The 21,557-nt window shown below is 63.7% G+C and overlaps 3 protein-coding genes across 5 annotated transcripts; all 3 read right to left on the bottom strand.

Moving 5' to 3' along the window:
• Positions 1-4,789: 4,789 nt before the first annotated feature.
• Positions 4,790-11,580, bottom strand: CILP2 (cartilage intermediate layer protein 2). Its single transcript, XM_074528863.1, has 8 exons — positions 10,957-11,580; positions 10,289-10,387; positions 9,550-9,822; positions 9,024-9,206; positions 8,217-8,702; positions 8,022-8,130; positions 7,773-7,930; positions 4,790-7,689 (listed from the first exon to the last, which is right to left on the bottom strand). The coding sequence occupies exons 1-8, from the start codon at positions 11,042-11,044 to the stop codon at positions 5,300-5,302; spliced, it is 3,786 nt and encodes a 1,261-aa protein (XP_074384964.1). The 5' UTR covers positions 11,045-11,580; the 3' UTR covers positions 4,790-5,299.
• Positions 11,581-12,556: 976 nt separating this feature from the next.
• YJEFN3 (YjeF N-terminal domain containing 3) lies at positions 12,557-18,994 on the bottom strand. Of its 3 annotated transcripts, none has more exons than XM_074528875.1 (7): positions 18,468-18,994; positions 18,221-18,400; positions 16,328-16,436; positions 14,719-14,829; positions 14,519-14,632; positions 13,850-14,003; positions 12,560-13,129 (listed from the first exon to the last, which is right to left on the bottom strand). In XM_074528875.1, the coding sequence occupies exons 1-7, from the start codon at positions 18,977-18,979 to the stop codon at positions 12,927-12,929; spliced, it is 1,383 nt and encodes a 460-aa protein (XP_074384976.1). In that variant the 5' UTR covers positions 18,980-18,994; the 3' UTR covers positions 12,560-12,926. The 3 variants fall into 3 exon arrangements, with proteins under 3 accessions (XP_074384977.1, XP_074384976.1, XP_074384978.1); XM_074528877.1 differs by having other exon boundaries at positions 12,952-13,129; positions 14,715-14,829; XM_074528876.1 differs by lacking the exon at positions 14,719-14,829 and having other exon boundaries at positions 12,557-13,129.
• Positions 18,995-19,170: 176 nt separating this feature from the next.
• On the bottom strand, positions 19,171-20,957 carry NDUFA13 (NADH:ubiquinone oxidoreductase subunit A13). Its single transcript, XM_074528878.1, has 5 exons — positions 20,797-20,957; positions 20,609-20,687; positions 20,340-20,411; positions 19,988-20,057; positions 19,171-19,455 (listed from the first exon to the last, which is right to left on the bottom strand). The coding sequence occupies exons 1-5, from the start codon at positions 20,888-20,890 to the stop codon at positions 19,336-19,338; spliced, it is 435 nt and encodes a 144-aa protein (XP_074384979.1). The 5' UTR covers positions 20,891-20,957; the 3' UTR covers positions 19,171-19,335.
• Between the last annotated feature and the right edge of the window lie 600 nt (positions 20,958-21,557).

The raw sequence follows: 21,557 nt of genomic DNA, 5'->3' as shown, positions 1-21,557 counted from the left end.
GCTCGGTGTCACCTTGGGGTGTTTGGTGTCACCCTGGGGAGCTGAGGGTGTCCCCAGGCTCCTCATAGCGCGGTGCAGGGCGAGGACACGAAGGACACCCTGGTGCCACTTGGGCCCAGCCAGCGGCCACAGGCCTGGGGGTGGGCATGGGGACAAGGGTGGCACCCACTGGCACTGGGGACAGCACCCACCGGCATTGGGGACAGCACCCACTGGGACTGGGGACAGCACCGACTGGGATTAGGGACAGCACCCACTTGGACTGGGGACAGTCCCGGGACTGTGTTGGGAGAGTTGGGGGCTGTGGGATTGGGAATGGGGGAATGGGAATGGGGGGTTTGGGATTGGGAATGAGGGGTTTGGGGTCGGGGATGGGGATTTGGTGTTGGGGTTGGGGATTTGGGGTTGGGAATGGGGATTTGTGGTTGGGGCTGTGGGATTTGGGGTGACGCCAATCACGGCAGATGACGTCACAGACAGGGGGCAGGGCCAAGACACTCAGCGCCCTCCAGTGGCCAGAACTGGCACTGCCCGGTGCCACCGGTGCCACCAGCGCCACTCAGTGTCCCCAGCCTGTGGACACTGCCCAGAGCCCCCAGTGCCACCCAGTGTCCCCAGCCTGTGGACATTGCCCAGTGACACCCAGCGCCATCAACTGGACCTCGATCCCCATGACCTGGAGGTGACACAGGCCCAGGAGAGGGGACACAGGGCCAGGACAGGTGACCCCAACCCCACAAAGCCATCACGACACCACAAATCCGGTCTGGGATCGAATCCTGGCTTTAATTCGGACCCAGATTTTCCATTTTTCTCCAAGGAAATATTTCCCCAAACGATTTGGGGAAATTCTCTCCCAGATTTGGCCTTCCAGGCCCGAAGTTTTGTGATTTCCTTGAATTTCATCTTCCAACCAAAACGGAGCGGAGTGGGCGTGGCCATATAATGAATATGCATGAGTCCTTTAGGTGATCTATGAATATGTAAATTTTGGGGAATAAAATCCCCAAATTTGGGAAGAGGAGCTTTGAGAATTTCACATATTTGAGAGGTTCAATAATCATTCACTTTCTTTATTTCGTGTAATTTTTCTTTAATTCTTTAAAGAAAAAAGCTTCTTAAAGTTTAGTTTTTCTTTAATTCTTTATTTTTTTTCTTTCCATGCCTCAGTTTCCCCCAAACCAGGGGGGTAACCTTGGGCACCCCAAAGCGGACATGAAGCCCTGGCACTTTCCTCAAAATATCCCCAAAATATCCCTAAAATATCCAAAAAATATCCCAAAAAAAGCTGCTCCACTTTTACGACTTCATGTGACAGTATTAAAAAAAAAACAAAAAAAAAAAAGAGCCAAAAAAAAAGAAAAAGAAAAAGAGAAAAACACCAAATATTTACCAAAACTTCCAGACCTTTTTTTTTTTTTTTAAGGGCTTTTTTTTCCTTTTTTCCTTTTTTATTTTTATTATTTTGAGGCGGATTTTTGCCATCTGGAGAATGAAAAGGCTCTGGCAGGGCTGGTGAAGTGTCAGCGAAAAGGATTTAAAAATGTTGTTTTTATTATTATTTATGGGCTGGAACCCCAGAGAGGGAACAGGAGCCAAAAAAGGGTTCAAAAATAGATGGAAAAAGCAAAAAAAAAATCGGGATGTTTTTTCCAGAGGTGGCTGAAAAATAAAATAAAATACCTTGGAAAAACACAAATAAATTGCAGGGTTTTTAGAGGTCGGGGTTTTTTGGGATTGGGAATTTTTGGGATCAGGGATTTTTGGAGAGTGTGGTTTCTGGGGATTGGGGTTTTAGGATCGGGGATTTTTGGGATTTCTGGGATTGGGGATTTTTGGGATTGGAGATTTTGGGATCAGGGATTTTTGGGATTGGAGGATTTTGGGATCAGGGCATTTTTGTGATTGGGGGATTTTTGGGATCAGGGATTTTGATGATCAGGGATTTTTGGGATCAGGGATTTTTGTGATCGGGATTTTTGGGATCAGGGATTTTGATGATCGGGGGTTTTTGGGATCAGGGATTTTTGGGGTCTGGGATTTTTGGGATCGGGGGATTTTTGGTATTTCTGGGATTGGGATTTTTGGGATCAGGGATTTTGGGGATCAGGGATTTTGGGGATCAGGGATTTTCCCAGCTCCCAGCAGAGGGAACGGCGAGAGCGCAGTGGCGTCTCTTGGCCAGACGGGCTGGAATTCCACACCTGGATCAGCTGGAATGCTCTGGTTTGGGATTCCCAGGGATTCCAATTTGGGGTCCCCAGGGCTGCACCAGTTCAGGATTTTTGATTTGGGGTCCCTGGGAATGCTCTGGATACCTCAGGATGAGCTGATTTGGGGTACCCAGGGATTCCCAGGTTTGGAGTCCCCAGAGATGCTCCAGTTTGGGGTCCCCAGAGATGCTCGGGTCCAGGATTCTCTGATTTGCAGTTTCTGGGATGTTCCAATTCGAGATTCCCAGATTTGGGGTCCCCAGGGTTGCTCAGTTTTGGGATCCTCTGCTTTGGGGTCCCCGGGGATGCTCCATTTGGGGACAGGACCTGGAAAGGGGATCCCAAATCCTTCCCTTCCCCTTTTCACCCCCTGTTCCCTCTCGTCCTATTTTATTTTGGGGTGGATTTTTCTCTATTTAGGGCCTTTCCAGCTGCTTCCTTTTATCCTTTTCATTCAGAGCCTGTCATTACATTTTCCATTCTTTCAAAGAAATAAAAAAAAAAAAAACAAAACAAAAGCAGCTTCCCAGGGACCTTTCCAGCTCCTTATTCCCGGAGGTGAGGGGCAGAATATCCCAAAATGTCCCCCAAAAATCAAAAAAATAAAGATAAAATCTCAAATCCTTCCACTCCCGCTTCCCTGTGGGGTTTTTAGGTGTTTTTGGGATGCGTAGGAGGGGGGAATATCCCAAAAAAAGCCTCTCCGAGATCCTGACGTGCTGGCACATCCTTTTCCCGTCTTTTTTTGGGATCTGGCCATCCCAAATTGCTGGGGCGGGCCGGGAGCTGCCGGCTCCGGGCTCCCGTTCCCGCTTGGAATGAGGCCGGGAATGGGGAAAATAAGTTTTTTCTGAGTTTTTCTCATCCCGTTTTTCCTGTCTCCCGGGATATTCCCAGCCCTGCTCCTGCCTCCCGGACCCTCCAGGGTTAAATCCACCTCTGGGGCACCCCAAAATCCAAAATCCATTCCCCAAAATCCGTGGCCGGGGCCTTTCAGGGCACCATCCTCGCTCCATCCCCATCCCACATTCCATGAAAAAGTGGGAAAATTGAGGGATTTCAACCCAAAATCTGCAAAAATCCCCCTTGGATCCCCCATCCCACAGATCGGGGTCCCCAGGGTGTCCCTGGGATTGAGGTCATCCCTTCTGTCCCTCGTTTTTTATTTTTGCCCTTCCCTCCCCCCTTTTCTCCTGGAACCCGGTGGGGACAATTCCTGGAACCCGGGGAAATCGGGATCCAGGGAAAAACAGGAAAATCCGGGATAAGACGAACCCAGGAGAGGGAAAATCCAGGATAAGGAGAACCCAGGACAAGGAAAATCCAAGATAAGGAGAACCCAGGATAGGGAAAACCCAGGACAAGGAAAATCCAGGATGGGAGAAATCCAGGATAAAGAGAACCCAGGACAAGGAAAATCCAGGATGGGGGAAATTCAGGACAAGGAGAACCCAGGACCAGGAAAATCCAAGACAAGGAAAATCCAGGATGGGTGAAATTCAGGACAAGGAGAACCCAGGACAAGGAAAATCCAAGACAAGGAAAATCCGGGACAGGAAAAACCCAGGACAAGGAAAATCCAAGATAAGGAGAACCCAGGATAAAGAGAACCCAGGACAAGGAAAATCCAGGATGGGGGAAATTCAGGACAAGGAGAACCCAGGACAAGGAGAACCCAGGACAAGGAGAACCCAGGACAGGGAAAATTCAAGACAAGGAGAACCCAGGACAAGGAAAATCCAAGATAAGGAGAGCCCAGGATAGGGAAAATCCAGGACAAGGAAAATCCAGGATGGGGGAAATCCAGGACAAGGAGAACCCAGGGAAAAACAACCCCGAGGACAGGGAGAACCCAGTTGAGGGAGCAGCCAGGTTTTGGGAAGGCGGGGTTGGAACGACACCTCGCCGTGGAATCTCAGCATTCCAGGTGCCTCCTCCCTCGGCCGCCCCCCCGCCGCGCCGGGATCCGCCCGCGCTGGGATCGCGGCCCGGCGGGACCGGGCCGGGACAGCGGGGCCGGGGTTTGGCCGCCGCTCGGGCCAAGGAGCCCCCCCGGGGCCCCCGCGCCCCCCTTTGATGCCGCTTCCAGCGCGAAGGGTGGAAAAAAGGGTGGAAAAATGCCGCGCCGGGGCCAGGGCGGCTTGGAGAAGGGAAATGTTGTCCCGGGTTTGGCCCCATAAACGCCGCCTGTTCCATTACAGCATCCGCGCCTGGGCCGGCGGGAGGCGGCGGGGGGGGGACGGGACACCCAAAAATAACCGCGCTGGGGACACCCAGGTGGCAGCGGGACAGAGCCATCCCCCTCCACACCCTGCGGGGTCACGGCGGGGCTGCCCGCACCGTGCCTTGGCACGTCCCGGTGCCAGCGGGGGCTCCGGTGGGTGCCCCCGCCCCGGCTGCCACGTCCCGCTGGCACCGAGCCCCCCCCGCCGCCGCCAGCCCGGCCGAGCCTGGCCCAAGGCAAACAGGAGCGGCCGGGACCGTGCTACCGAACGGGGGCAGGGGCTGGGGACAACGGGGACACGCGAGGAACACGCGGGGCTGGGCCCCGTCCCGGAGAAGCCCAGCAGCCAGACGGGTGTACAAGAATTGTATATTTTGTAATAAATAATGTACAAATCCGCCCGAATCCGGGCCAGCGCGGTGCCCGAGGTGCCGCGGGGGTGGCACGGCGGGGAGGGAGTCTTATCCGCGTTATCCTTGGCGTTTCCTCCCCAAAATATCCCCGTTTTCGGGGATGAAAGCAGTGCCCCCAGCTCCCGGCGCGGGCACACTGGGGCTGGGCCGGTGGCACCGGGCAAAGCACCGGGCGGGGACCCCCTTGCCATGCCCGCCCCTGCCCCGGTTTGCCCCCAGCCCCTCTTTTACTCCTTTTATTTCCATCCAGTCCGCAGGGCCGCCAGCGCGGGGCTGAGCACCAAGAGGAGGCAGCGACAGCACCGTGGGGTGGAGGGACCCCCTCCCCACGTTCCCCCCGTCCCCTGCCCCCGTCCCCCGAATCCTCCGGGCGTTATAAATGAGCGCGGCCAAAAGCGACGGGGAAAGGGGGCGACAAAGCGGAGCCGGGGAGGGGACACGGAGGGGCCTCAGGGCTGTCCCCGCGGCCGGCCCGGTCTCCGCTGGCTGCTGGGGGTCCGGCGGGTGCCCGCCGGCCCGGAGGGGGCTCCGGAGGCGAAGTCCATCACCTCGGGGGGAGCGCGGCGCAGCTCGGAGCTCCCCATCTCCCTGCGGATCTCGGCCAGCGCCTCGGCCGGGGAGCTCAGCAGCCGCTGGAAGAGGCTCTCCCGACCCGCCGGCCGCTCCTGGCACTCGAAGGTGACGGCCGTGCCCTCGCCCGCCCGCATCTCCCTGGAGAAGCCGTCCGAGGTGCCCGCGAAGCAGCGGCCGATGGCGATCTCCTTGGCCAGCCGCGGGTTCTGGTCCGTGACGGTGTAGATGCCGTAGTTGTGGCCCAGCGGGTCCAGCGGGGCCAGCATGGAGAAGGCCCCGGTGTGGTTGTTGTCGGCCAGCGGCGGGTGGCGGCTCAGGTAGTCCCGCAGGAGCCCGTTGATGGCCGTGCGGCGGCAGCTGCCCTGCGGCACGATGGACACCAGGGTCCTGTCGGCCAGGCTCTGGTCGAAGAGCATCCCGCCGCACTTGAACTCCACGCAGGCGCCCGAGGTGTTGTCCAGCAGCGGGTCCCGCACGCTCCGGCTGTCCCGCAGCCCGTAGAGCTGGCCCCGCGTGCGGGGGTGGCTGCCCCCGACGTTCCTGGACCTCACCATGTACTCCTGCGGCCCCTGCAGCTGCACCTTGATGTAGCACGCCCGGAACTCCTGCGGGTTGGGCCACCACGCCAGGTAGTCGCCGGTCCAGGAGGTGACATCGCTCTCCTTGAAAGGCACCACGTTGTACTCGTACTTGTCCACCTCCACGCGGTAGAAGCGCAGGTGGTTGGCGCTGACCGGCGCCTCCTCGCACTCCCGCAGGCTCCGGTAGGAGTACACAGGGCCATTGTTCTCGTCCACGTTGTTGGGGTCGGGTTTGGCCACGTTGATCTGGAACGCCGTCTTCTTGAGCGCCGGGTCCTCGTGGTCCGAGCGGCGGTAGCCCAGCTTGTTCAGGTAGGGCTGCGCCACCCCCACGGCGTTGGGGTTCAGCTTGGGGCTGGAGGCCACGGCTTCCAGCTCCTCCCCGCCCAGCGTGGCCGTCACCAGGGCCGTGTAGGCGTCGGGGCGCCGGGCGTCGCAGAAGGCGGGCAGGCAGGCGCCGTTGGGGCCGGTGACGGCGCTGTCGAAGCGGCCCCAGGCCCGCGGGTTGCTGGGGAAGCCGGGCTGCGGCTCCAGGTTGATGAGGCTCACCACCACCCCTTCCAGCTGCTCGTAGGGGTTGAACTTCTCATTGCTGTAGGCCCTGACCTTGACGAAGCAGCGGCGATCCTCGGGCACGTCCAGGTTGAAGAGGCGCCGCTCGCGGATCTCCAGGTTGCCCACCAGGAATGTCCTCTCCTCCCTCCTCCTCCGCCCGCCCCCGGCCGGCCGCAGCACCGCCTCCTCCTCCCACAGGCCGCTCTCGGGGTTCAAGGACCACAGCTTCATCTTCTGCAGGTGCTCGGCCATCCACACCTGCCCCGCGTCCATCCTCACCTGCACGGGCCCGGCCTGCAGCGCCGCGCCGCTCTCGCCCTCGCGGAACTCCACGGCGAACATGCCGTAGGTGCGCAGGGGCACGATCTCGCCCTCGGTGTTGGCGAAGCTCAGGTCGCTGGAGGCGACGCTGGCCGTGCCCACGTCCCTGGGGTCCACGAAGGTGACGCTGGCCTTGACGGTGCCGTTGAAAACCTCCCCGGATGGGCGCAGGAAGGCTCCGGCAGGCAGCACCAGCTCCCCGACGGGCTCCCGGCCGCCGGCCTCGCCCAGGGGGATGGCGTTGTTCCTCCCTCCGTCCAGCTCCACCGGCTCCTTCTTGCGCAGCATCTTCACCTCCTGGTACACGGCTCCTCCCCGCGGGTCAAAGGGCAGCACCTTGACGGCATCCACCAGGCGCTGCTGGCCGTCCACGAAGCGAGTGACGAGGCGCTGCGTGTCGGGCGGCACCTCGATGGTGAAGGAGCCCTGGTAGCCGGTGAAGCCCACCTTCCTGCCCCCCAGGAAGATGTGGCCGAAGCGCAGCGGCTCCCCGGTGTCGGCCGCCGTCACCCGGCCCTGCACCAGCACCCGGGGCTGCGCGCAGGGCCCGCAGCCGCACTCGGCCACCACCTTGAGGGGCAGCACGGAGCCGGCGCACGGCACCTGCCGCAGCTCCATCCTCCGCACGCCGCAGCACAGCCCCGACTCCCCCCCGCAGCCCGAGGGCTCTGCGGGGCCGCCCGGGCACGGCGAGGCGGGGCAGCGCCCCACGTTGTAGTAGCGGGAGCCGCTGGCGTCCTGCGGGCACTCGCTGGGCAGCTCCACCAGGCTGGGCTCCGGCTCCGCCCTGCAGCTCTGCTGGCCCGGGGCTGGGGGCACGGAGGGGAAGGGGGGGATTAGAGGGGTCAGCGGGGGTCTCGCCATCCCGGAGGGGCCCCCCGTGCTCGCTCACCCAGCACTGTGAGCTGCGCGGGCGCCGAGCGGATGGCGCCCGCCTCGGAGCTGGCTTTGCAGTGGTAGGTGCCAGCCTGCTCTGGTGCCAGCCCCCGCAGCGCCAGGCGGCCGCTGCTGCGCTCCGCTGTCCCCTCCAGCAGCGTCCCGTTGTGGTACCTGCGGGGACAGGCGACAGGTGACAGGCTCAGCGGTGACACTGCCATCACCACCACCTCCCGTGCCCGCTATGCCCGCCGTGCCAGCTCACCAGTAATATTTCTGGGGCGCGGGGGTGCCCGAGGCTTTGCAGCAGAAGGTCACGTCCTGCCCGGCCTCCCGCACCCTGGCCGCGGGCTGCAGCACCATGTGGGGCTTCTCTGCAAAGGGCGAGAGGGGCAGCGAGCCCATGGGCACCCCCGCCTTGCCCCCAGGGGTGCCCCAAAATCGCCCCCCGCCTTCTCACCGAGCCGGTGCAGCCTCAGGTGCGCCTCGGCCGCTCCCGAGCCATTGGTGACGGTGATGGGTGCCAGCCCCGGGGCGAAGCCGTCGCGGTGGGCGCTGATGTTGGCAGCAGGGCCCGGGCACAGCCCCGAGGCCGAGAAGCGCCCGCGGGCATCGCTGCGGGCCAGCAGCACGGGCGGGCGGCCCTCCAGGTACACGCGGGCACCCGGCAGTGCCACCCCGGCCGCTGTCACCACCGTGCCCCGCAGCGTGTGCCCGGGGCAGCCCGTGGTGGGCTCCGAGCCCGTGGGCAGCGGGGGCACCGCCGAGGGGGCACCGGTGGCGTTACCTGGGCACGGGGGCGGGCGGCATTTCTGCACCTCGGTGGCACGGCCGGGACACGGCGGGTTCTTGGCCGTGCGGCAGCTCCGGCGCCGGACGCGCGTCCCCGAGCGGCCGCAGCTGTGGGAACACGGACCCCAAGCGCCCCATTCCGTCCAGGTGGGCTCTGAGGGGACAGTCCCGGTGGGAACGGTCACCGTGACCTGTGCTGTCACCCCCGGGTCACACCCGCGGCAGAGCAGCCTGACGTGGGTGGCACCAGGTGGAATTTCACAGCTGTTCCTGCTGCGGGGGCTGAGAGGGGGATTCGGGTCCTTGGAGGGACCCCTGTCCTTGTCACACCCCAGTGCCACCTCCAGCACTCTGAGGCCGCCCCGTGTTCTCTCCCCACAGCACCCGGGGACAGGGAGGGCTCGGGTGGCAGTGCCACGCCGTGTCCCCTCCCGGCAGCCCCCGGGGACAGGCGGTGGCACGGCCAGGTCCGTACCTGGGCAGGGCCCGGCGCTGCAGGGCCGCCGCTCGGTGGCTTTGCCGCGGCACCGGAGCTCCCGGAGCGGGGCCGGGCTGCGGGCGCTGCCGCAGCGCCGGGAGCGGCTCTGCGTGCCCCGGGTGCCGCAGGCGCTGCGCGAGCAGGGGCTCCACGGGGACCAGTGCGACCAGTACACGTGATCTGCGGGATACTGGGCGTGACTGGGGCCCACGGGCTGGGGACGGCAGCCAAGGGGTTAAGGGGGAAGGAATGCCCCCGCCCCACAGCCCAGGTGGGACACAGGTGAGATATGGGTGGGATGCAGGTGAGACAAACGTGAAATAGAGGTGGGATAGAGGTGAGGTGAAGGTGAGACACAGGTGGGATGCAGGTGACGTAAAGGTGAGATACAGGTGTGCCCCAGGTGTGCCAGAGGTGGAATACAGGTGTGACAGAGGGGACACACAACCGTGTCAGCTGCCCCCCAGGTAGCCCAGGTGTGCCCCCAGGTACCCCCCAGGTACCCCAGGTACCCCCGGCTCACCCAGCGGGCACAGGAAGCGCACGTGGTAGTTGGCACAGGCGGTGCCCGCCGGCTGCTCGCGGTGCAGGCAGCGGAAGCCGCGCTCGGGGCTGGCATGGACCACCTGTCCCAGGGCCTCGGGCAGGTGCCACTCGGTGCTGCGCGCCTGGATGGCCACGGGCCGGGCACACACGCGGTCCCCGTAGTAGAACCTGATGGCTGCCAGGCTCTCGTGGTCACCGTCACCGCCCGGGTGGTCGATGTTGAACCACGAGGTCCAGGCGGCCCCTTTGCCTGAGGGGGATGCGGGGACAGGTTGGGGACGGGCTGGGGACAATTGGGGACAGCCTGGGATGGTTTGGGATGGTTTGGGATGGTTGAGGACAGCTTGGGGACAGCTTGGGATGGCTGGGGACAGCTTGGGGATCATTGGGGATGGGTTGGGGACAGCTTGGGGACAGAGAGGGTGTAGGGATGGAGGTCACCACTGAGGGGTTGATGGGGTGGGGATGGACAATGGGGCAGAGGGAGGGACACGGGGTGGGGACATGGAGAGGGGACCGGTGACCCCAGGGGACACAGCCCACCCTGTGGGGACACAGACAGGGGACACAGGTGACCCCAGGGGACACGGCAGTGTGGTCACCACCAAGGGTCACGTGGGGGGTGGCATGAGGTCCCCAGACCCATGGGAATATCAGGAGTGGGCAGTGCCACTGGGGACACTGAGGGGACACGGTGGCCCTCGGGGTGGCCTCACCTGCCGTGCCCAGGTCCAGCTCCTCCAGGTCAAGTGTGGCTTTCCAGGGCTTCCCTCCTGTGCCAGCCTTGCCCGGCTCCGACTCGTTCTCCAGCGGCTCTGGGGACACACGGGTGGCACTGCCACATTCCCGGGGTCCCAGGGCCACCCTGTCCCCATCCCTGTCCCTGTCCCCGTCCCTGTCCCTGTCCCTCTAGTGCCAGGATCCCGGGGAGGACACAACTCCCTTATCTCCATCCACCCTCCCCTTTGGGAGGTGCCAGCGCTCCCACCCCACCCCTCACCCCCTGCCACCCCCTGCCGCTGTCCCGTGCCACCACCCTGTGCCACCAGCCCATCCCCACCCCTTCCTCCCTTCATTCCTACTGGGAACCCCAAAACCCCGGTGGCACAAAAACCCCAAACTCCAAACCCCAACCCAACCCCGAAACGGCTGACATCAAATCCTGAAACCCCAAACCCAAACCCCAGACCCCAAACCCCAACTCCCAAACCCCAAACCCCCAAACCTGAAACTGCTGACCCCAAATCTCCAAACCTCAAACCCCAACTCCCAAACCCAAACCTCAATACCCAAACCCCAACTATACCCAAACCCCAACTCCCAAACCCCAAACCCAAAACTGCTGACCCCAAATCCTGAAACCCCAAACCCAAACACCCCTTACCTGCCACCCTGGCAGCATATGAGGCTCCCAGCATTGCCAGCATCACCAGCATCTTTGCCAACCGTGCCATCGGTGCCACCCGTGCCATCGGTGCCACCCGTGCCAGCTCTGCTGGGCGTGCCAGCTGTGCCAGCCGTTCCAACCGTGCCAGCTGTGCTGGCTGTGCCACCGGTGCCAGCTGTGCCAGCTGTGCCAGCGGTGCCAGCAGTGCCAGCGGTGCCAGCCGTGCCAGGGCCGTTCCGGGCGCGAGTGCGGCCGCGGCGGGGCCGGCCCCGCTTTTATCGGGAGCGGAGCCCGCCCGGGGCAGCGCCGCCGCCGCCACCGCTCGGGTCCAGCTGCGAAAATTGGCTGAGGGATGAGCCGGGAATGCGGCGGGAGGGAGGGGAGAGGAAACAAAAATACTCGGGAATAAAAAATAAAAACTGCGGGAAAAATAAAATACGGGAAAAATAAATATACGGGGGAAATGAAATATGGGGGAAAATACGGGGGAAATTAAAATATGGGGAAAATAAAAATACAGGAAAAATAAAAACTGAAAACTACAGGGAAAATAAAAATACAGGAAAAATAAAAACTGAAAACTACAAGGAAAATAAAATTACAGGAAAAATAAAAACTAGAAACTATGGGAAAAATAAAAACTAAGCGTAAAATAAAAATACGGGGAAAAATAAAATATGAGAAAATAAAAATACAGGAAAAATAAAAATACAGGAAAAATAAAAACTAAAAAGTATGGGCAAAATAAAAGTGCAGGACAAAATAAAAACTAAAAACGACGGGGAAAATAAAAACACGGGGAAAACAAAACTACGGGAAAGGGAAAAGATGGAGCCGGTGCCACTCTGAGGGGGTTGGAGGGGACTGGGAGGACACTGGGACAAACTGGGAACACTGAGGGGCACTGGGAGGGCACTGGGGGGCACTGAGGGGCACCGAAGGCCATTGGGTGCACTGGGGACACTGGGATGGACTGGGAGGTCACTGGGTGCACTGGGGGCACCAGGAGGGCACCGGGGGCACCGGGGGGTTTGGGATCAGCGGCCCCGGCGGGCGGAAATCCCGGCACATTCCCGGCATTCCGGCGGCTCCGGGAGGGGGCACTGGGGGCACTGGGGGCAGAGGGGACAGAGGGGACAGTCCCAGGGGTGGCCCGTCACCTTCAGGGACAGCCCCGTGCTCTGGGGGTGGTTCCCGTGTGCTTTTCCTGGGGTTTTTGTGGGTTCTTGGTGACATTTTGGTGCCATTTTGTGGCATTTTGGTGACATTTTGGTGCCATTTCAGCCCTGTGTGACCCCGGCAGTGCCGCTGTCCCCTTGGGTGGGTGGCAGGGGAGGTGACAGCTCTGTCCCCAGCAGCGGGGGGTGGCACTGCCAGGGGTCAGGCCAGGCCTTGCAGTGCCAGGACAAGTCCCCAACCCAGCCCAAGGCCACCAAGGTCCCCCTGTCCCCATCTCCAAACAGCCCCCAAACAGCTGAGGGACCCCAGCGCTGCCTGTCGGGGTCGCAGGGCCACCACCAGGGTTTGCTTTGGGGTCCCAGGGTTTGGTTTGGGCTTCCAGGGCCACCAGCACTTTATTTTAGCAGCCACCACCACTTTATTTTTGAGGTCACAGGGCCACCAGCAGAGCTTTATTTGGGGGTCACAGGAGTTTATTTGGGGTCTCGGGGCCCACCAGGGTTGTTTTTGGGGTCACAGGGCCACCGGCAGGGTTTTTTAGGGTCCCAGGGGATTTTGGAGGTCCCAGGGGATTTATTTTGGGTCCCAGGGGTTTTTGGGTCCCAGGGCCACCACCAGGAGTTTATTTGGGGTCCCAGGGGGTTTTTGGAGTCCCGGGGTATTGGAGTCACAGGGTCACCAGCAGAGTTTGTTTGGGGTCCCAGGGAGTTTTTGGGATCACAGGGCCCACCACCAGAGGTTTTTGGGGTCACGGGGATTTATTTGGGGTCACAGGGATCTCCTTGGGGTCACAGGGCCACCACGCAGTCGCTGCCGGGGTACTCGGGGGGGCTGAGCCCGAATTTCCTGCGCAGCTCCTCGGGCACGAAGCGCCCGGCCAGGAAATGTCGCCGTCCCCGGAAGCGCCGCGCCACCTCCTTGGGGGCCGCCAGCGACACCAGCACGTCCGGGCTGATGTCACCGCTGCCACCCACCGGGCCGGGCAGCCAGCCTGCCCCGGGGAGGGGACAGCGGTCACCGGGACAGCGGGGACACCGGGGGGACACCCGGGGGACAGCGGGGACAGTGGGGATACCCGGAGACACGGGGAGGGGACAGGGGGCACCCAGGGACATGGAGAGGGGACACGAGTGACCCCAGGGGACACGGAACGGTCGGTGGGATCACAGAGAGGACAGGTGTGACCCCAGGGGACACACGCCACCCTTGGGGACACACGGGGTGGCTCAGGCGTGTCCCGCTGCTGCTGTGGGCGGTGGCAGAGAGGGCACAGAGAGGGGACAGGGAGGGCACAGGGGTGGCACAGGGGGTGACACGGGCGGGGTTTGTCCCCATGGGGATCCACCCGCGGAGGGTGACACGGCCAGGCCAGGGGGGACACACGGGTGTGACAATGCCAGGCCTGGCCAGCAGCACGCGGCTGTTCGGGAATGCCAGCCGGGGATGCCAGCGGCCAGTGACGTCATGTCTGGGCCGGGCACTTTGTTATTTCCTGTGGATGTCCCCAACCCTGCCAGGGCCACCGAGGGGGGGTCCAGGGATGTCCCCACCCCGCCGGGACCTCAGCGATGTCCCCAACCCTGCCAGGGCCCCCACGGGGGGTCCCAGGGTGACACTGCCACGGGTGCGGGAGGTACCGGGGAGACACGGGGAGCACCTGGGGGGACACCCAAAGGGACACGAGGGACACCCGAGGGGACACGGGCAGCACCTGAGGGGACATCCAGGCTGACGATGGGGATGCGGACGTGCCTGAGGGTGGCCAGGATGGCCGCGCACGGCTCTGTCCCCTCTGTCCCCTGTGTCCCCTCGGCGCCCAGCACCGCGTCCACCACGGCGTTGTAGGCGTCGTTGATGAGCTGCACCTGCAGGGGACAGCGACAGCGACATCTGCGGTGTCCCCGTGTCACCTCTGACGGCACAAACCCCCGGCCGTGCCAAAAAAATAAAAAGTACAAAAAATCCCCCCCAAGTGGAGCAGCGAGGGAGGGGCCGCGCAGCCGAGACGGCGAATTTTGGGTCAAATTCCTCCGTTCCCAGCGCTGCGAGGTTCCAAAAATAACAGAGCCGGTGGCTGCGGGCAGCGGCTGCTGGATTTTCTGGATTTTCTGGCATTCCCGGGATCGCAGCAGGGCCGGGATGGGGAGGGAGAGGGGGAAAAGGATGGGGAAAGAGGGAGAAAAGGAGAGCTGGGGGTTTGGGGGGATTTGGGGGGGTTTTGGGGTTCGGGGAGGGGAAAGAGAAGAAGAGGGGGATAAGCAGGGGGATTTCAAGGGAAGGATAAAGGGAAGGAGAAGGGGACAACCAGGGGGATTTGGGTGCTCACAGGGGGAACAGGGGAGGAGAAGGGGCCAATCAGGGGATCTGGGGCTGGGGTCACCTCGGTGGGCAGGTAGGACAGGAAGGGGATGTCCATCTTCTCGCACTGCGTGGTGAAGTCGCGGTGCAGCGGGTCCGGGGAGCGCTTGGGGTAGAAGATGGTGGGCTCGTAATCCTGGGGGAGAAACGGAGCCCTGGAGCCGGGGGCTCGGGAGGAAGGCCGGCAGGAGGAGGAGGAGGGCGGGGGGCAGAGGTACCCACGAAGCTGCGCAGGTGGCGGGCGCACACCAAACCCACGGCCCCGTTCTGCGCCGGCCCGCACGCCACCAACAGCGTGGGCTGCCTGCGCCGCAGAGAGCGCAGCGGGAACGCCTGCGGGGACAGCCGGGGGGACAGCGTCACATGGGGGCAGGGGGACAGCGTCACACCGAGGGGACAGGGACAGCGGGGATAGCGGGGACAGCGTCACATGGGGGCAGGGGGACAGCGGGGACAGCGTCACACCGAGGGGACAGGGACAGCGGGGACAGCGGGGACAGCGTCACATGGGGGCAGGGGGACAGCGTCACACCGAGGGGACAGGGACAGCGGGGACAGTGGGGACAGCGTCACACCGAGGGGACAGGACAGAGAGGTGGCACTGGCACGCGGCAGGGACAGGGGGACATGGGATGGCACTGTCACACACCACCCGACATGGGATGGAGGTGGCACAAAGAGCAGGACGGAGATGGGATCCATAGCACGGGATGGCATGGCATGGTTTGGCATGGCACAGTATGGCATGGCATGGCATGGCCTGGCATCCACAGCAGGACTTGGGTAGCACTCGGAGTGGGATGGAACACAGACCGTACTGGGATGAGGATGGTGCCCGTGGTGGATGAGGATGATGCCAGCGGTGGGATGAAGATGATGCCAGCGGTGGGGTGAGGATGGTGCCTGTGGTGGAATTCCAAGATGGCCTCAGGAAGATGTCCAGGGTGGGATGGGGAAGGTGCCCCGGGTGGGACCAGGATGGTGCCCAAGGTGGGATCAAGGCAATGCCCACGGCAGGACCAGGGTGATGCCCGCGGTACCCTCGGGATGATGCCCCAGGTGGGATGAGGACGCTGCCCAGGCCGAGCCGTGCCTGCGGCCCCCCCCCCGTCCCGCCCGCTGCACATTCCAGGATGGCTCGGGCAGGGAGGGAGGGACGGACGGACGGACGGAGGGAGGGACGGACGGAGGGAGGGACGGAGCCTCTGTTTATCCACTGACGGATTTTTTCCTGCTCACGGATCCTGGCTCCGGGACCCGTCCCCAGTGCCCGGAGCGGGACACGGCCCCGGTAGCTCGGGCTGGCCCCGGCCCAGCGCTGGCCACGCCACCGGCATCTCCTGGCACCGGGGACACCGCGGGGACACCGCGGGGACACCCTGGGGACACCCTGGGGACACCCCGGCGGGCTGGGGGAGCCGGAGCTGGGGCGGCCCCGAGGAAGAGGAGGATGCCGAGCGCCAGGTGGGGTCAGGGATGCTGCAACAGCTCCGGCACCAAAACATTTCTGCTCCTCATCGGCGCTCGGAGCAGGGAAGGGCCGATGGAAAAGCTGAGGCGCGGAGCTCTCGGGCCCGGGGCACAAAGCTGCCCTTGATGGACGCCTGCTCCTCCTCCTCCTCCTCCTCCTCCTCCTCCTCCTCCTCCTCACATCTCGCACGAGCCCCGGGAGATCCCCGCAGCAGCGACATCGCCGGGGCTCGGGGACACCCGGGCACCTCTGGGGACCCCCATGGCCCCCGCCCCGACCCCTGGCGGGGACCCCAACCCCTCTGGGTGTCCTCAGTCCTTCTGAGGTGTCCCCAGCCCCTCGGGGTGTCCCCAGGCTCACCTTGGTGACAGCCACGGCACAGGCGTGTCCCCAGATCTCGATCAGCTGCTGCCGCCCGAAGCGATAATCCTCCAGCAGCTCCTTCTCCATGGCCTCCGCCTCGGCCTGGCTGCCTTGGGGACAGTCCCCGCTCAGGACAGGGGGACAGAGCTGTCCCCACCCCCCTGAGGACTCGGGACCCCGCTCCACCCCCGGGACGGGATTCTGGGACACGGGGCGAGCGCGCCGGGGGCTCGGGGTGGGCGCCGCGGTGGGGACGGGCACGGAGGTCACAGGGATGTCACACGGATGTCACACGGATGTCACACGGATGTCACACGGATACCACATGGATGCCACACGGATGTCGCACCGAGGGAACCGTGCCCGCACGGGCCGCGGCGGGAGCGGCGCTCGGCCGAGCTGGCGGCGGCCCCGGTTCCCCGGTTACATAAAAGCGAACAAAGCCGCGGTTGTTCCGCCGCCGCCGAGCCCGGAGCTGGCAGCGCCCAGCGCGACAGTAATTGCTCACATCTGTTGGCTTCACCTGCGCGGGCGGAGCGGCCTGGGCCGCCTCCAGCGCCCGCCGGGAGGGAACGCGAGCCCGGCCGGGATCCCGGCGGTACCGGGGGAACCGAGGGGAGCTGGGGGATCCAGACCCCGCTGGTACCGGGGGAACCGAGCGGAGCTGGGGGATCCAGACCCCGCCGTACCCCGGGCTGGAAGGGAACCGCTCAGAGCCAGCCCCGAGAGGGGACCCGGCAGTGCCAGGGGGCAGCTGAGGGGGCCCGGGTTGGGGACGTGGGTTGGGGTCCCGGGTTGGGGCTGCAGGGTGCTCCCACCCCATCCAGGTTGTCCCCACGGACGAGCCGTGTTCTGTTTTTGGCAGAACCCCAGAAGTCCCTTTTCATTCCAGCAGGGCCCCAGCAAGATCCTGGTTCCCCCATTCCCACATCCCAGTCCTTGGCTGTCCTGACAAACCTGCCAGGAAAACTTCATCCCGTCCCACATTCCCATCCCATCCCTGTCCCCGATCCTTTGGTGCCCTCTAGTGAGCCCCAGCCCTGTCCCAGCCCCACTCGGGGGCTCTGGGGAGAAAACCGGGAGGAAGGGGCGGGAAGGGAGCGAGCGGTGCCCGGAGCGCTCCCGTGCCGAGCGGGGGTGGCGGGGGGGCCGGGCCCAGCTGTGTTGTCCCTGGAGCCACGTGTCCGCAGCAATTCCCGGGAACATTGTCCCTAATCGCTGCTGGCAGGGACACCCGGGCTGGCAGGGACACCCCGGGCTGGCAGGGACACTGTTGGCTGGCACCGGCCCGGGGCGGGGACACGGCCGGGGCTCCCCGGGAGCTGCGGGCCCGCCCCCGAACCCATCCCTGTCCCGCATCCCGGTCCCGTATCCCGCTCCATATCCCAGCTCCACATCCCGACTCTTTATCCCGGCTGTGTCCCCTCTCTGCGCCCCCGATCCCAGTTTCACGCTCCAGTCCCACATCCCGGTCCCATTCCCCGTTCCCGTTCCGTTGCTCCCTCCGGGTACAGCCCGTCACCGCAACGTGTCCCCGGTGTTCCCGATGTCCTCTCTGTCCCCGCTGTTCCCGCTCTCTCCGATGTCCCCGCTGTGTCCCCATCTCTGCCCGTCCCGGTTCCGCGCTCCGCTCCCGCCGCCTCCCGGAGCATCCCCGCCGCAGCCATGGAGACCCGGGATGCTGCGGTTGCTCCGGCAACGGCGGCTCCGTGGGTACCGATCCCCCCTCCCCGGGCCCAGGAACACCCGTGGGCACCGGGACCCGCCCGGGGGTGGCTCCCGGGGCACCGGGGATCTCCCGTCCCACCCCCGCGGGGTCCCGGGGCAGCCCCGGCTGAGCGGCACCGCCCGGAGCCGCCGGGGGGCTCCTCGGGGGGACCCCGGACTCACCTGAGGTACCGGGGCGGCTCCCGGGACGGGCTGGGCGCGGAGCTCATGGCGGGGAGCGGGACCGGAGCGGCGGCGGAACCGAGCCCCGGCGGGAGCGGAGCGGAGCCTCCGGTGGGAGGGGAGCCCGCGGGAATGCCGGGGATGCTCCGGTCGGAGCGGATCCTCCGGGAATGCCGAGGATGCTCCGGTCCCACCGGGAATGCCGGAGATGCTCCGGTCGGAGCGGATCCTCCGGGAATGCCGAGGACGCTCCGGTCCCACCGGGAATGCCGGGGATGCCGAGGACGCTCCGGTCCCACTGGGAATGCTCCGGTCGGAGCGGTTGCCCCGGAATGCCGGGGATGCTCCGGTCGGAGCGGATCCCGCGGGAATGCCGAGGACGCTCCGGTTCCCCCGGGAATGCCGAGGATGCTCCGGTCCCACCGGGAATGCCGGGGATGCTCCGGTCGGAGCGGGGCGCCCTCGGCGGTGCCGCCCGGGGGGAGGCGGCTCCGGTGCCCCCGCCCCGCTCCCGGCCCGGCCCCGCTCCGGGAATGCCGCCCGCGGTTCCCACCCGGGAATTTTGGGGTTAAACCTCCCCAGATCGGGGCTTTCCCAGCGGGATCCGCAGGCCCGGGAGCGGGGAGCCCACGGGGAGGGGACGAGGACACGGCCCCTCCCTCCATCCCGAATTCCCGGGAAAATCCCCCGGGAGCCGCCGAATTCCAGGGAGAGGGAGAGGGAGTGCGGGCTGTGTCCGGGAGCCACGGGGCTCCCCATCCTAAAGAGGGGCGACCCCAACCCCAAAGGGGGGAGAGTCCAGTCCCAAAAGGAGATCCCAATCCCAAAGTGGACAGATGCCCAATCCCAAAGGGAGGAGATCCCAATCCCAAATGGGGGATCCCAATCCTAAAAGGAGGGGATCCCAATTTCCCAATTCCCAGGGGCAGTTCCAATCCCCAAAGGACTGATTTATTTATTCATTATTTATTCATTAATTATTAATGAACAGGCAACAGAAGAAGCTCGGGATGGGGGAATCAGCCTGGAGAGGGACAGGAAAGGGGGGGAAAGTTCTGGAAGGAGCCGGGAGAGGCGGGGTGGGGGTTTGGGGTGAGGGTTGGGGTTTTGGGGTGTCACACGTAGTTCTGCAGCCCGAACTTCTCCCGCTCCAGCTCGGCCGGGGGCCGCAGGTAGTAGAGCTCCTCCACCGTGGGGGTCACCCAGCGATCCGTGTGGAACCGGGACTCACCCACCTGCAACAGCGGGAATGGGCTGGGAATCACCGGGAGTTGTGTTGGGAATTGGGCTGGGAATCACCGGGAGTTGGGCTGGGAATCACCGGGAATCACTGGGAATTGTGTCGGGAATCACCGGGAATTGGGCTGGGAATTGTCCAGAATTGTGTTGGGAATTGTCCAGAATTGTGCTGGGAATCACCGGGAATTCCTGGGATTCTCCACCCCAGGCAGGGCCTGGCAGCCAAGGGGTGAGCCCGAGTGCCAGAGGATCCCAAATCCATGGGGATGGAGTTAAATCCCAAGGGATCCCAAATCGTGGGAGGGACCCAAATCCCGTGGGATCCCAAATCCATGGAGCCGAATCCCGGGGGACCCCACAGAGCCCAGTCCCCAGGGATGGCTGCGTCCCATGGGATCCCAGAGAAGCCCCCCTGTCCTGCCCCTTCCCCCCGGGAATCCCGAACCTTCCATCCCGGGGTGATCCCAAATGCATCCCATGGGATCCCAGAGGGGCGGCCCTCCCCCCATTCCCCCCAGAATCCCGAACCTTCCAGCCCGGCACGTCCCGCATGATCTTGGCCTCCTCCTCCAGGTTCTCCCGCAGCAACCGCAGCGTCCTGAGGGACACAGGGCACGGGAAGGGACCCCGATCCCATGGGGGGATCCTCATCCCAAAGGGGACCCCGATCCCAAACGGGACCCCAATCCCCTACAGGGGACCCAAATCCCCTACAGGGGATCCCGACCCCAAAGGGGATCCCGATCCCAAAGGGAAATTCTCAATCCCAATTCCACAAAGGGATCCCAGTCCCATAAAGGGGGACACCAATCCCATAAATGGAAGTTCCCAATCCCATAAAGGGGGATCCCAGTCCCAAAGGGATTTCCCAACCCCGTACCTGCGGTCGGACTCCGCCTGCAGCAGCGGCATCAGCGCGATCCGAGCCTCCAGCTCCTCGATCAGCAACCGCCTGCAGGGACAGAACGGGGGAACGGGGAATTGGGGGGACTGGGAGCACCGGGAATGGGGCACTGGGGAGTCCCGGGGGCACTGAGGGGGCACTGGGGGTCGCGGGATCCGGGTGTGAAAAGCCCAGCCCGGGGCCAGAAGCGCAGGGAAGAGCCCCGGAACCGGGCCGGGGGTGCCGCGGGGGGCTCGCAGCGTCACCTGCGCTCGCGGTTCCACTTGACGAGGCTGTAGTATCCGAGCAGGAGGCTCCCGATGCCGAGCGCGAACAGGCTGTACCCTGAGGGCCGTGAGGGGAGCGGGGCGCGCTCAGCGCGGAGCGGCCGCACTGCCCCGCTCCCGCCCCCGCCGCCCCTCGGCGGCGCCCCCGCGGCCGCCCCCGGGCTCACCTGAGAGGCCGCGGCGCGGGAGGTGCCGCTTGTAGTCGATGGGGCCGTACCCGCCCGGCGGGGCCATGTCCTGCTTCACCTTCGGCGCCGCCATCGCGGCGCGGATCGGTGACGTCACTGCCCCGCGCCGCCGGCCCGCCCAGCTCCCGCGCGCGGGAAACTCACGTGCTGCAGACACGTGACCGTAGGGACGCTACTTAAAGGGGCAACGCGCGCTTAAAAGGGCAATGCCACATCAATTCCTTGGGATCATCCTCCCACCCAATTCCACGGGAATTTGGGACAATTCCGTGGGAATTCCCACATGGCCGTCAATTGTGGGAGAAATCCCTCTGGGAATGTCCCTGGCCCGCTCTCCTTCCAGAGGGAAACACCCATGGACTCTCTGGGTTTTCCTGGAATGTTCAGGTGAGATCCAAGGCTGCTGGAGCAGGAATTCCAGCTGGGAATGGAGAAGGCTCTGGATTTATGGATTTGCTCCATCCATGAAATTCCACAGGAAATCCACAAAAATCCCGGATTTTTGTCACCTCCTTTTCCCCTCTCCCGTCTTCCCGATTTTCTGGGGGGAATCCTCAGGGGAGGAAGGAGCAGATCCGGCTCTGGGTGATCCACGAGATCCATCCCGACCCCCAAAACCCTGGGAATGTGAGGCAGATCCAGGAGTTTCTCTGTTTATTGTCACTCCAATTCCAACCCCCCCCCTCCAATTAATTATTGATTAATTAACAATTCTGGATCCTTCCACTGGCGGGATTAGT

The sequence above is a fragment of the Zonotrichia albicollis genome, chromosome 29 (assembly GCF_047830755.1).
Source record: "Zonotrichia albicollis isolate bZonAlb1 chromosome 29, bZonAlb1.hap1, whole genome shotgun sequence".
Taxonomy (NCBI): Eukaryota; Metazoa; Chordata; class Aves; order Passeriformes; family Passerellidae; genus Zonotrichia; species Zonotrichia albicollis.
Note: the sequence above shows the minus strand (reverse complement) of the source record. Positions and strands in the feature narration are given on the sequence as shown.

What these genes read in the sequence shown, in the direction of transcription:
- CILP2 (XM_074528863.1), bottom strand. Translation starts at nt 11,044, where the DNA reads ATGGCACGGGTGGCACCGATGGCACGGTTGGCAAAGATGCTGGTGATG. An exon ending in ATATGCTGCCAGGGTGGCAG is followed by an intron (nt 10,388 to 10,956) that starts GTAAGGGGTGTT and finishes GTGTGTCCCCAG; the next exon opens with AGCCGCTGGAGAACGAGTCG. An exon ending in CGCGCAGCTCACAGTGCTGG is followed by an intron (nt 7,690 to 7,772) that starts GTGAGCGAGCAC and finishes CCGTGCCCCCAG; the next exon opens with CCCCGGGCCAGCAGAGCTGC.
- YJEFN3 (XM_074528875.1), bottom strand. Translation starts at nt 18,979, where the DNA reads ATGGGGAGCCCCGTGGCTCCCGGACACAGCCCGCACTCCCTCTCCCTC. An exon ending in GTGCCGTGGCTGTCACCAAG is followed by an intron (nt 14,830 to 16,327) that starts GTGAGCCTGGGG and finishes CTGTCCCCGCAG; the next exon opens with GCGTTCCCGCTGCGCTCTCT. An exon ending in TGTCCTACCTGCCCACCGAG is followed by an intron (nt 14,004 to 14,518) that starts GTGACCCCAGCC and finishes TGTCCCCTGCAG; the next exon opens with GTGCAGCTCATCAACGACGC.
- NDUFA13 (XM_074528878.1), bottom strand. Translation starts at nt 20,890, where the DNA reads ATGGCGGCGCCGAAGGTGAAGCAGGACATGGCCCCGCCGGGCGGGTAC. An exon ending in CCCGCGCCGCGGCCTCTCAG is followed by an intron (nt 20,688 to 20,796) that starts GTGAGCCCGGGG and finishes CACGGCCCTCAG; the next exon opens with GGTACAGCCTGTTCGCGCTC. An exon ending in CAGGCGGAGTCCGACCGCAG is followed by an intron (nt 20,058 to 20,339) that starts GTACGGGGTTGG and finishes TGTGTCCCTCAG; the next exon opens with GACGCTGCGGTTGCTGCGGG.